The sequence below is a fragment of the Pimephales promelas genome, chromosome 2, assembly GCF_988280905.1.
Source record: "Pimephales promelas chromosome 2, fPimPro1.hap1.1, whole genome shotgun sequence".
In the NCBI taxonomy this organism is placed as follows: domain Eukaryota; kingdom Metazoa; phylum Chordata; class Actinopteri; order Cypriniformes; family Leuciscidae; genus Pimephales; species Pimephales promelas.
This window is the reverse complement of record NC_142770.1, coordinates 2,131,864-2,146,487: the sequence shown is the minus strand read 5'-3', so window position 1 is coordinate 2,146,487 and position 14,624 is coordinate 2,131,864. Positions and strand designations below refer to the sequence as shown.

Here is a 14,624-nt window from a genome sequence, read left to right as displayed (position 1 = left end):
TTATTATAATTTATATATTATTTTTTATTATTTAAAAAATAAAATTTTTGATTATGTAATATTTAAACTATATTTTGCTTAAATATAATCTTATTTTAATTTTTTTATTATAATTGATATATTTTTTTAGAATATATATGTCTATATATACAAACACATTTAAATATATATATATATATATATATATATATTATTTGATATTTAACTTTTGCTTATATATAATTTTATTTGTATTTTGATTATAATTTATAAATAATTTATCATTTAAAACATTAAAAATTATATATATTTTAGAAATGTATTTTATCTATAACTTTTGCTTATATATAATTTTATTTGTATTTTATTATAATTTATAAATAATTTATCATTTAAAACCTTAAAAATTATATTTTTTTAGAAATGTATTTTATATATAACTTTTGCTTATATCTTTTTTATTATTATACTTAATATATAATTTATTATATATATTAGAATACATAAACAAAATAATTTTTTTACATTTGATATATAACTTTTGCTTATATATATATATATATATATATATATATATTTGTTGTATTTTTATTATAATTTATAAATAATATTTATCATTTAAAAAATATATGTATTTTTGAAAATTATTTGATACATAACTTTTGCATATATATATATATAAGTTTGTTATTAAGATAATGATACTCTGCAGACAAAATTACAGCGAAATGTAAATACAGCATATATGTAATTTTGTCTTCGAAGTAAACGCGCTCACGTACACATAATAAACCGTACTGACAAGTGTTTGACTGATATTTTCTACAGATCCTGCCTGTTCGAAAGGTTTCGCTCGCATGAAAGGTCTCGTGTGTGAAGGTACGTATACCCATAATCCCTTGCTGCATTCAGCTGGTGCGCTGCATGACGATGCATAACTTCTCTGCTCCGTCTACAGATATTAACGAGTGTGAGGTTTTCCCCGGCGTGTGCACAAACGGCCGGTGTGTGAACACCCAGGGCTCGTTCCGGTGCGAGTGTGCCGAGGGACTCACGCTGGACGGAGCCGGACGCACATGTGTTGGTCTGTGAACTGAACATGCATTCAAGACTTATTTAAACAAGTATAAAAATCATAATCGTAATCATAATCGATTCATAATAGTCCTTTGTGTGACTCATTTTAGCCAATAGGATCAGAGGAATCTTTTAGAATTTGCATAAATTTGTCTCAGTGTGAACCCGGCTTTACTAAGTCAAACTTTCCCTCGATCCGCAGCCGTGATGTAAAGTGTGTGTGTGTCCCGCAGACATCCGAAGCGAGCAGTGTTACATGAAGTGGGACGAGGACGAGTGTGTGGAGCCGCTAGCGGGCCGTTACCGGGCGGACATGTGCTGTTGTACGGTGGGAGCGGCGTGGGGCGTCGACTGCGAGGCGTGTCCCAAACCAAACACTCCCGAATATAAAAGCCTGTGCCCTCGTGGACCCGGGATCGCCAACCGAGGAGACATCCTGACTGGGAGACCCTTCTACAAAGGTCGTTTACTCATAGAGATCAACTCAATATAGAAATATATCAATAAATAAATATAGAAAAAAAAATAAAAATATATCAATCAATCAATATAGAAATATTGACCCATATGATGACGAGAAATGTTTTAGATATTGCCGATATTATACATCAACATTTGAAAACATCGTTTTAGCAGATAATTTTGAAAACAAAAACCGATATTATGGCTGACATTATCTATATATATTTTACGACTATAAAACATGACAAATTATGTAATTTATCATATAAAATTATATTAATTTTATATATTTTTTAATTATAAAATGATATGATTATTTCTAAAATAAGTGTTATTATATATACAAATATTTTCTTGTTTAATTTTTTTCAACTGAACCAATGAACCACAATTTTGTTTGTCTGAAGTTTGGGAATACGCTTATTTATTATTATTATGCGTTATCTATATTTGGGCTTTATATAATAAATTTTTATTTATAAAATAAAATAATAAAATATATAATTTTTACATTTTTAATATATTTTTTACATAAAAACTTTCAAAAATGTTTCTTAAATAAATGAAAATTTTTTTTATAAATTATATAAAAATGATAGATTTATTGGTTAACAACAGCATAATACATAATTTTATTAAAGATGACTATATTTTTAAATCAAAACACATTTGACGCTTTATTAAAACTAGCTTAATTTATTAAAACGTATAATTAAATATAAATCTTCATTTATTTCATTAGTATTATTAGTTTCTTTTATTAGTTAAGTTATACCCTAAGTTACAGTTTATAAGTTAACAGAAATAGTATTAAAATAAATATACCATATATAATAAATAGTATTAATTTATTAGAAGTTGTAGCAGGATTACCACCATTTAAATATAAATTGATCTATTAAAACGTGTCTATAATATAAAATATATATATTGGTAATATTGTATAGTTACATGTACAACTATAATTTATGCATAATTACATCTAAATCCAATCCTAACCCGACATGTAGTAAATAATTATTATTACACAGTACTTTTAATTATATAATTACACCTTAAAATAAAGTGTAACCAAATTATTGACCATTTTCTGCACTTTTGTCCGTTACAATCACACTGACATAAACAAATCAGACCGTAAGAGTTAATATTGCCCATATTTTTGAGTGTGATAACGATGTAATAATCAAAGACTTTACAAATAGAAAGTCGTTGCACTCATATGACTACGACTGGGAGAAAGTGTAACTAATGGCAGCTTCTAAATGAAAGAGTCTCTTTAATAAAGCCATGGGTTTGCGGGACTGTCCTAAAGCCTGTTCCCCCTGCAGATGTGAACGAGTGTAAGGTGTTCAGAGGCCTGTGCACTCACGGCACGTGCCGAAACACCATCGGGAGCTTCAAGTGTCGCTGTGACAGTGGCTTCGCCCTCACCATGGAGGAGAGGAACTGCACAGGTGCACATCTCACACACACACACACACGTCTGAATCACACACACACACGTGGCTCACGCTGTTCCCTGTGTCCGGCAGATATCGACGAGTGCACCATCTCCCCGGACCTGTGTGGACAGGGCGTCTGCGTCAACACGCCGGGCAGCTTCGAGTGCGAGTGTTTCGACGGCTACGAGAGCGGCTTCATGATGATGAAGAACTGCATGGGTGAGACAGCAGAGGCCTGACCAATCAGCAGCCTCCATACAGTCACAGTGTCTCTCTCTCGCTCGCTCGCTCACTCTCTTTACTGTGACTATAAGTAAATCAGGGAGTCTGGTATTTAATTGGAATTTAAATTGGAATTCTTTTTTTATTTATTAAATTAGTAAATTAAAAGTTAAAAAAGTCTCTCTCTCCTCTCTCACCCTCACTTTCCTCTCTCTCTCTCTCTCTCTCTCTCTCTCTCTCTCTCTCCTGCAGACGTGGACGAGTGTGAGCGGGACCCTATGCTGTGTCGTGGAGGCGAGTGTCTGAACACTGAGGGCAGTTATGAGTGTGACTGTCCTCCGGGACACCAGCTGAGCACTGAAGCATCTGCCTGTGAAGGTACACGCGCTTCAAACACACACACATTTACTCTATGTGAGTGAGTGAATACATTGTTGGTAAACCTATTTTTCCAGTTATCCAGTTAAAATTTTGACCATTTAGTAATATTTCTTATTTTTACCAATTTATATTTATTTAAAATAACTAATCATTTATTTTCTTAGCTTTTTGTTAGTAGTTTATTTAAATGGTATTTTTTTTAAACCATAGTATTAAAATAAAATATAAAAAACATGATTGTTGTTTTTATTATTATTATGTCAAACCTTTTTTCGTTCTTTATTGTAATTGTTTTCAGATGTGAACGAGTGTCAGCTGAGCGATAACCTGTGCAAGAACGGTCAGTGTGTGAACATGGTGGGAACCTACCAGTGCTCCTGCAACACGGGATACCAGGTGACGCCCGACAGACAGGGCTGTGTGGGTGAGCAAACATTCCCAAAACATCCACAAAATTCACAAACTTTCCCAAAACATGTGCACACATCCACCAAAAAAACATTAACAAATTTACATTTTTACCAAAAAATAAATAAATTCCTAACTTCCGTAAACATTCCCAAAAAATGTCCAACATTCCCAAAACATCTGGAAACATTCCCTAACATCTGGAAACATCTTCAAACATTCTAAAAACATCCTCAAGCTTCCTCAAACATTCCCAAACATTCGCAAACATCTGGGAAACATTTCCAAACATCCGCAAACATTCCCAAACATCTGCAAACATGCTCAAACATCCCCAAAAAATTCCAAACATCCACAAACATTCCCCAAAAATTCCAAACATTCCCAAAACATCCTAAAACATTCCCAAACTTCCGCAAACATTCCCCAAAACATCCGCAAATGTTCCCAAAAAATCCAGAAACATCCGCAAATGTTCCCGAAACATCCGCGAACATTCCCAAAACATCCGGAAACATCTGCAAACATTCCCAAAACATCCGGAAACATCTGCAAACATTCCCAAAACATCCGGTAACATCTGCAAACATTCCCAAAAACATCCGGAAACATCTGCAAACATTCCCAAAACATCCGCACACATTCCCAAACATCTGCAAACATCCAGAATTTTTTTTTCAAACATTCCCAAAACATCCTCAAACTTCCTCAAACATTCCCCAAAACATCCGCAAACATTCCCAAAACATCCAGAAACATCCGGAAACGTTCCCGAAACATCCGCGAACATTCCCAAAAATATCCACAAAATTCACAAACTTTCCCAAAACATGTGCACACATCCCCCAAAAAAACATTAACAAATTTACATTTTTACCAAAAAAAAAAAAAAAAAATTCCTAACTTCCGTCAACATTCCCAAAAAATTTCCAACATTCCCAAAACATCTGGAAACATTCCCTAACATCTGGAAACATCTTCAAACATTCCCAAACACCCTCAAACTTCCTCAAACATTCCCCAAAACATCCGCAAACATTCCCAAAACATCCGCAAACATTCCCAAAAAAATTCCAAACATTCCCAAAACATCCTAAAACATTCCCAAAACATCCCCAAACATCCCCAAACATCCTCAAACATCCTCAAACATCCCGAAAAAATTTCCAAACATTCCCAAAACATGTTAAAACTTTCTTAAACATTCCCCAAAACATCTGCAAACATCCAACAATAAAGTAAATAATATTTCATTTTAATGCTTAGTAACCTTGATTTGTTCCATGATTTTTTTAAATGAATATTTATGTCTGTTCTGTAATAGAAATAAGAATAAGTAGACTCACTAAGTAAGTGTGTTTTGTGGCAGATATCGACGAGTGCACCATCATGAACGGCGGTTGCGACACACACTGCACAAACTCTGAGGGAAGTTACGAATGCAGCTGCAGCGAAGGTTACGCGCTCATGCCCGACCTCAGGACCTGCGCTGGTGAGACACACACACATACACACACACACACATGGGGCGTCCTCTCAGACTGACCCTCGCCTCCTTCCGTAGACATCGACGAGTGCGAAGACTCGCCCGACATCTGCGACGGCGGCCAGTGTACGAACATCCCCGGAGAATATCGCTGCCTCTGTTACGACGGGTTCATGGCCTCCATGGACATGAGGACCTGCATCGGTGAGACGCGCGTTTATGGAGATATAACCTTTAAATGATAAAAAAATAAATATTAAAGTCATTTCAAATATTTATAGTGTGTAACTTGTGTTCATACGTGTGTGAGGACAAGAGACTAAACTCATATATACGTTTGTGTATATCACTTTTAAATTGTTAAAAACGCAATTTATTTATTTAAAATCATTTTTATTTGTTTGTATGTAGTTTAGTTATAGTTAATTAATACAAATATTACAAGTAACAATTTACTTTAAAGTAAATAATATCACATCATTTCATTTTGATCTGTTATGATTCATTTAATTTTTTAATTTAATTATAATTTACATTATTTTATTTGTGCATGTATGTATTTTTTTTGTAAATTGCTTTCAATTAAAAGTTACATATTTTTTTAATTATCAACTATTTATGAATGATTGGTTTATTTAATTTTTTGTGTGCGTTTGAATTATTTCATATTTTATTATTCTTGAAATGTAGTAAGTACTCGTTTACTTTTAATCAAATAATTTGGCCATTATTTAATTTTAATGTGTCGCAACCTCGATACCTTTAAACATCTTGATTTATGTTGTAAAATACAATTTATTAAATAATTTATATTGATTTATTTTATGAGTATTTAATTTCATCCATTTTTTTTTTGTCACTTCCAATTTATTGTCTTTATATATTTTTATTCTGATATTTAGTAATGATATTGTGCTGATTTTTGGTATTACTCCTGATCTGGTCCAGATGTCAATGAGTGCGACCTGAACCCCAACATCTGTCTCCACGGCGACTGTGAGAACACTAAAGGCTCCTTCATCTGCCACTGTCAGCTGGGGTACTTCGTCAAGAAGGGCTCCACCGGATGCACAGGTACGAGTCTCCAGTCCCTCAGTCCAGCTTTTTGAAACATGTTTGATTTATTTATTTTTCTCCAGATATCGATGAATGTGAGGTCGGTGCTCATAACTGCGACATGCACGCGTCCTGCGTCAACGTCCCCGGGAGCTTCAAGTGCCGCTGTCGCGACGGCTGGGAGGGAGACGGCATCAAATGCATCGGTGAGTGGCGAGCGATCATCATCCTTCATCACTGAACGCAGTCTGATGTTCTATCGCTAGCGGTCACTGAGTCGGTTCTGATTGTGTGTCTGCAGATGTTGACGAGTGTGTGACTGAAGAGCACAACTGTAACCCCAACGCCGAGTGCATGAACACGCCGGGCTCGTACCGCTGCACCTGTAGAGACGGATTCAACGGAGACGGGTTCACCTGCTCCGGTACAGCTCACACTGACACACACTCTTTATTACAGTTCAGATAGTGACACGGTTGTTCTGAGATGTGATGGAGATTGCCGTCCGTTTACTGTAGACATGGACGAGTGCGCGGATAACGTCAATCTGTGTGAGAACGGCCAGTGTCTGAACGCCCCCGGCGGGTACCGCTGCGAGTGTGAGATGGGCTTCACCCCCACTGAGGACAGCAAGGCCTGCCAGGGTACACACACACACACACACACACACACTCTCACAATCACACACTCTCACTCAGACACACACACACACACGCGTCCGGTTTACTATCTTTCTCATAGATGTAACGTTTTTTATACATTCTCTCTCCTTACGCTAACCCGACTCCTAAACCTGCCCGTCACACACACACACACACACAGAGAGAGAGAGAGAAAACTCATTCTGTATGATTTATGAGCTTGTTTCGTCATGGGGTCCTACATTTAGGTTCCCACAGTGACTCAAGTCGCTGTGAGTCTGTGCATTCAGATTGAACTCCCCTCTGGGATAGAAAACATGTAAACTCTCTCTCTCTCACACACACACCTACACCTACAGTAACACACACACACCTACAGTAGCACACAAACACCTACTGTAACACACACCTACAGTAACACACATAAACACCTACAGTAACACACATAAACACCTACAGTAACACCTACAGTAACACACCTACAGTAACACACATACAGTAACACTTACAGTAACACACCTACAGTAACACACCTACAGTAACACACATACAGTAACACACCTACAGTAACACACATACAGTAACACACCTACAGTAACACACATACAGTAACACTTACAGTAACACACCTACAGTAACACACCTACAGTAACACACATACAGTAACACTTACAGTAACAAACATACAGTAACACATACAGTAACACATACAGTAACACACATACACACCTACAGTAACACACATACAGTAACACTTACAGTAACACACCTACAGTAACACACCTACAGTAACACACATACAGTAACACACCTACAGTAACACACATACAGTAACACACCTACAGTAACACACATACAGTAACACTTACAGTAACACACCTACAGTAACACACCTACAGTAACACACCTACAGTAACACACATACAGTAACACTTACAGTAACACACCTACAGTAACACACCTACAGTAACACACATACAGTAACACACCTACAGTAACACACATACAGTAACACACCTACAGTAACACACATACAGTAACACTTACAGTAACACACCTACAGTAACACACCTACAGTAACACACATACAGTAACACTTACAGTAACACATACAGTAACACACCTACAGTAACACACTTACAGTAACACACATACACACCTACAGTAACACACATACAGTAACACATACAGTAACACACCTACAGTAACACACATACAGTAACACACATACAGTAACACTTACAGTAACACACTTACAGTAACACACATACAGTAACACACCTACAGTAACACACTTACAGTAACACATACAGTAACACACCTACAGTAACACACTTACAGTAACACACATACAGTAACACACATACAGTAACACTTACAGTAACACACTTACAGTAACACACATACAGTAACACACCTACAGTAACACACTTACAGTAACACATACAGTAACACACCTACAGTAACACACTTACAGTAACACATACAGTAACACACTTACAGTAACACATACAGTAACACACCTACAGTAACACACCTACAGTAACACACATACAGTAACACTTACAGTAACACACTTACAGTAACACACATACAGTAACACACCTACAGTAACACTTACAGTAACACACCTACAGTAACACCTACAGTAACACACATACAGTAACACTTACAGTAACACACCTACAGTAACACACCTACAGTAACACACATACAGTAACACTTACAGTAACACACTTACAGTAACACATACAGTAACACACCTACAGTAACACACCTACAGTAACACACATACAGTAACACTTACAGTAACACACTTACAGTAACACACATACAGTAACACACCTACAGTAACACTTACAGTAACACACTTACAGTAACACATACAGTAACACACACTTACAGTAACACACTTACAGTAACACATACAGTAACACACCTACAGTAACACACCTACAGTAACACACATACAGTAACACACCTAGAGTAACACACCTACAGTAACACACATACACATCTACAGTAATACTCACTCACACTTACAGTAACGCACCTACAGTAACACACACACACATCAACAGTAATACTCACTCACACCTACAGTAACACACACACACACACACACACACATCTACAGTAATACTCACTCACACATACAGTAATACATACAGTAACACACACACACCTACAGTAACACACACACACACACACACTCACACATACAGTAACACACACACACACACACACACACACTCACTCAGCGCTGTGTGTCTCCCGTCAGATATCGACGAGTGCAACTTCCAGAACATCTGTGTGTTCGGGTCGTGCCAGAACCTGCCGGGGATGTTCCGCTGTGTGTGTGACTACGGCTACGAGCTGGACCGCAGCGGAGGAAACTGCACAGGTGACACACACACACACACACACACCAGCAGATCATCAGCTCAGTTCAGCAAACGTCTTCAAAAGGGCCTCATGGCTACAATATATACGTGTTTATAAGTATTTATTCATTAGTACTTCACCTTTAATTAAATAATACAACTAATATAGTCCCTGAACGTGAGCGCAGCCTCAGTTTCGATTGTCACAACCACAAACCCCACTGGAAACACAGAGAGTGTGTGTGTGTGTTATTTCTCACCGTCTCCTCTCCGTGTGACTCAGACATCAACGAGTGTTTCGACCCAGTGAACTGCATCAACGGAGTGTGTGTGAACCTGCCCGGCAGCTACCTGTGCAACTGCCCGCCGGACTTTGAGCTCAACCCGTCCGGAGTCGGCTGTGTCGGTACGTCACACAATATGACTAAACCATTCAAGCGCTGTTCTCTGTGTGTGTGTGTGTGTGTATCTATACTGGGCAACTCTTAAAGTGACAGTGCTGATATTTATTAGCTAACTAATGATTTGTGCTCATTATATTCAGCTACAATTAAATGAGTTTTTTTACCTTATTGCAATCAAAATTCCGATTCGATAAAATTCAGACGATACCCAGCGCTGCTCATTCCTGTCATGCGCTGCGATACGTGTGAGACTAAAGATCCTCTGTCCTCGTCAGACACGCGTGTGGGAAACTGTTTCCTGGACACTCTGGACCGGGGCGACGGCGGGATCTCCTGCAGCGCTGAGATCGGAGTGGGCGTGACCCGCGCGTCCTGCTGCTGCTCGCTGGGCGGAGCCTGGGGGAACCCCTGCGAACTGTGCCCGCCCATCAACACCTGTGCGGGAACACACACACACACACACTGTCATACACACTACAGATGCACTGATACTGATGCGAAATTTATCCGCCGATTATTCCGAATGATTTCGTCCGATAGTTTAAATTTTTCTTAAGAAGATGCTGTAATATTAGAGGTTAAAATTAGCAACAGAGCAACTGCTTTATTCTAGAGCCCGACCGATAAATGATTTTGGAGGCAGATACCGATACAAATATTTTTGGGTTTTAAAATCCGATATTCCGATATATCGGCCGATATTTTATTTTATTTATTTGTTTTTTTTAAACTGGACATGATAGTCACAAATTTTGTCATTTGAGTTTAGAGAACTGATGGGGATGTTCTTTTAATTGTTATTCAAGCAATGTATGTATCGTGACCAACTCAACGAGTGTTGCCAACAGGGACGGTGTAGAGCGCCCTCTGGTGGACAAACTATACAACTCCAACGCTCATGACATGGTTCAAGCGTGTTTCGTCCGTTTTTATTGTATTTTTGAAATATTCATTTATCGGCCATTATAACTGCCGATACCGATAGTTTTGAAAATGCCTAATATCGGCCGATAATATCGGTCTACTTTATTCAACTTCCAGATATAATATTTACACTAATAGTTTTCATAAACACTTCTTCATGGTAAATTTATTCAGACACGCATATATAATTAGCAGTAAATAAGCTCTTCTGTGGTGTTTTATAGCGAACTAACACACTGAACGCAAACGCGACATTACGTGATATTGTTCTCAAGCTGTTTTATTGACGTCTTTCCGCGGTTGAAACACACATTGAACGATTACGTGAGACGTGATACAGATTTCAGTAAGTTTTACTGTGTCGTTCAACATACCTTCTGATGTTCATGCGTTTTTTTCTAGATATAACTCGTATTAACGTGAACTGAAGCGCTACAGCATCCGAACGCCACATTTAAGAGCGTCAAAACGACATTTATTGTGTGAATTTTGTGATAAAATGTAGAATTTAAAAGCTGAGGTTTCTAATCAGAAGTAACAGAGACAAGCTCTTTGTGATTAATGGACCGTAGATGCTATATAATAATGTTTAATGTGGGAAAAATGCAGATCTGGCAACCCTGACTTGAACTACGGGTGATCCAGAGGGTCAAATAAAGTCTGCATTAACTTCGCTATTTTATAACCGTTTTAAAGCGTTATCGTCATGTTAACTTGCCCTAAATTCAAGAGATTTTCGAGTTGCAGTTGGACACGTTTCATAACCTTTTGATTGACATATTTGATATAACCAAACTAATAGCTATCGTCCGATACCGATTATTGGCCGATATATCGGTGCATCTCTAATATACACATTTAAATCTGTAATATATACTATATATATACTCAGAAACACTTTACAATAAGCTTCAGTAGTTAATGTGAACTAACATGAACTAATAATGATCAATAGGCCTTCATTCGTTACTGTATTAGTTCATCTTTGTTAACGTTAGTTCATTGTCAGTTCAGTTGTTAATAAATACAACCTTTGATTTGAGTAAGGCATTAGTAAATGTTAAAAATTAATAGTAACCAAGATTAATAAGTTTTGTAGATGTAAAGTGTTGCCATGTACTCTAGTCTAAAAACACATAACAGTGAAAAACGCCAAATAAAGTCTTTGTGTCATGAGCGAACATGAGCGAACGCCCTGACGAGTTCTGTCTCCTCACAGCCGAGTACAAGACCCTGTGTCCCGGAGGAGAAGGCTTCCGGCCCAACCCCATCACGGTCATCCTGGAGGGTAAGTGTGGATCGGGCAACAGGATGAAGCCTGGAGAGGTTTGTGCTAATGTCTCTCTCTCTCTCTCTCTCTCTCCAACATCAGACATAGACGAATGCCAGGAGCTGCCCGGCCTGTGTCAGGGGGGAAACTGTGTCAACACCTTCGGCAGCTTCCAGTGCGAGTGTCCCGGCGGATACTACCTCAACGAGGAGACGCGCATCTGTGAAGGTCATTTCAGCTGAGATTCATTCCATCCACAAATGTTCACCTTTTAGTTACCTAGTAAATTCATTTCTTAAAGGATTAGTTCACTTTTGAAAAAACTTTTGCTGATAATTTACTCACCCCCATGTCATCCAAGATGTCCATGTCTTTCTTTCCTCAGTCGAAAAGAAATTAAGGTTTTTGATGAAAACATTCAAGGATTTTCTCCATATAATGGACTTCAATGGGGTCCAAACGGTTCAATGTACAAATGACAGTTTCAGTGCAGCTTCAAATGGCTTTAAACGATTTCAGACGATAAATAAGGGTCTCATAAATAAATAAAAAAGTTTTATAAGCACAAATGCTCGCCTTGTGTTTTGATCGATTAATTTTAATGTTTTCATTAAATAATAATAATAAAAAAATTAACATTAGTATTTCAATTAAATGTTTTAATTTTTAGTAACCTTTGTTTTTTTATGAATTAATGTATGTAAATTAAATAAACAATTAATTAAACAATGTATATTCATATTTAAATTAAATATTTAAATTAATATTTTGATATTAAATATTATAATATAATATAAACCTATTAAATATTAAATATTTTATTCATATTTTGATTGATTAATTGTATTATATTTTCATTATTTTTATAAAAAAAATGTGTTTGTTTATTTGTTCTTTAAAAATAACTATACAATTTAAATGTAATTTTTTATAATTTATATATAATATAAATGTTGTATATAATTTAAGTGTTATATTATTTAAATGTAATTTAAATCATTTATTAGATTTCCTTTAAATAAACAGTTAAACTTTACATTAAACTTTATATATTAGCACTTCAATGAAAATATGTTTTAATATATTAATAATTGTTTAATTTGTGAAACTAATTAAATAAACAATTAACCTAATTAATTCCTTTTAAAAAATATATACATATTTTACATTTATAATTTAATAGACTTTTTTATATTTATTGAAGTTTAATGCTTAGTAACTTTGACTTTTTTACTTTATTTCAAATTAATATAATTAACTCATTTTACATTAAACTTATATGAGTATTTTAATTTATATTAATATTTTAATCATTTAATTTACTTAATTTTAATATTATATATGTATTGAAGTTTAATAACTAACTTTGATTGAAATAATAAAAAAAAAAATGATTTTCAGCAAACATCAAAAAAGGGGGCAACCGGCCCGAAAGAGTTGGAGTGTCTGAATACTGATGTGTTTTGACCGATTCTCACACAGATATTGACGAATGTACGGCACACATCGGCATCTGTGGCCCGGGAACCTGCTACAACACGCTGGGAAACTACACCTGCGTCTGTCCACCCGAATACATGCAGGTCAACGGAGGAAACAACTGCATGGGTAAGACATCGCCATCTAGTGTTCTGGACAGTTCACCCAAAAAAAATATAATTAGCCCATGATTTACTCACACTCAACTTGCACTAATGTTCATTTTCTGGGGCATTTGGAGTCATTTTGTGTACTTTTGGATGTGCAGATATGAGGAAAAGCGTGTGTTATCGTAACTTCAACGACACCTGCGAGAACGAGCTGTCCTTCAACATGACCAAGAAGATGTGCTGTTGCTCGTATAACGTGGGCAAAGCCTGGAACAGACCGTGTGAGGCCTGTCCGACGCCGGCCACCAGTGAGTGTGTCTCTCTACGGGAACATACACCTGATCCTGCTGCTGCTTTCAACATTCACACAGATCTGTGTTTCTGTCTCCTGTAGCCGAGTACCAGCTTCTGTGTGGAAATCAGGCTCCTGGGTTCATCATCGACATTCACACTGGAAAACCTACTGGTGAGTGAACTCCAGCTGAACCTTTGAGCCCAACAGGAGTGTGTTTCCCCAAAGCATTGTTAGCCAAATATGGTCATTATGAGCCGTTCAACGAGTCGGTGTTTCCCGAAACCATCATTCGTATAACCAACGCGGTTGAACGGCCAATTTGCGGCGATACGGTTTCGGGAAACAGTCGAGACCAGCTCGTTGATTTCTTCAGCGATGCTATCGTAGTGAAGCAGCGAGTTACGAAACACACCCCTGATCATACGAACTTTTCCTCCGTCAGACATCGACGAGTGTCGCGAGATCTCGGGCCTCTGCGCTAACGGCGTGTGCATCAACCAGATCGGGAGCTTCCGCTGCGAGTGTCGCATGGGCTTCAGCTACAACAACATCCTGCTCATATGTGAAGGTAACCACGCATTTTTACCAAAGACAGGTGTCG

At 37.1% G+C, this 14,624-nt stretch overlaps 1 protein-coding gene across 1 annotated transcript in view; it reads left to right on the top strand.

Moving 5' to 3' along the window:
- fbn3 (fibrillin 3) overlaps window positions 1-14,624 on the top strand; it is an 80,411-nt gene that overhangs the window by 42,599 nt on the left and 23,188 nt on the right. The window contains exons 22-43 of the mRNA XM_089133835.1: window positions 808-858; window positions 938-1,063; window positions 1,290-1,517; window positions 2,850-2,975; window positions 3,054-3,182; window positions 3,438-3,563; window positions 3,865-3,990; window positions 5,344-5,466; window positions 5,539-5,664; window positions 6,409-6,534; window positions 6,600-6,722; window positions 6,818-6,940; window positions 7,035-7,160; window positions 9,439-9,561; window positions 9,825-9,947; window positions 10,221-10,382; window positions 12,089-12,157; window positions 12,242-12,367; window positions 13,622-13,747; window positions 13,887-14,036; window positions 14,123-14,194; window positions 14,466-14,591. Coding sequence (XP_088989961.1) covers window positions 808-858; window positions 938-1,063; window positions 1,290-1,517; window positions 2,850-2,975; window positions 3,054-3,182; window positions 3,438-3,563; window positions 3,865-3,990; window positions 5,344-5,466; window positions 5,539-5,664; window positions 6,409-6,534; window positions 6,600-6,722; window positions 6,818-6,940; window positions 7,035-7,160; window positions 9,439-9,561; window positions 9,825-9,947; window positions 10,221-10,382; window positions 12,089-12,157; window positions 12,242-12,367; window positions 13,622-13,747; window positions 13,887-14,036; window positions 14,123-14,194; window positions 14,466-14,591 — 2,736 coding nt within the window. The remainder of the gene's footprint in view (window positions 1-807; window positions 859-937; window positions 1,064-1,289; window positions 1,518-2,849; window positions 2,976-3,053; window positions 3,183-3,437; window positions 3,564-3,864; window positions 3,991-5,343; window positions 5,467-5,538; window positions 5,665-6,408; window positions 6,535-6,599; window positions 6,723-6,817; window positions 6,941-7,034; window positions 7,161-9,438; window positions 9,562-9,824; window positions 9,948-10,220; window positions 10,383-12,088; window positions 12,158-12,241; window positions 12,368-13,621; window positions 13,748-13,886; window positions 14,037-14,122; window positions 14,195-14,465; window positions 14,592-14,624) is intronic.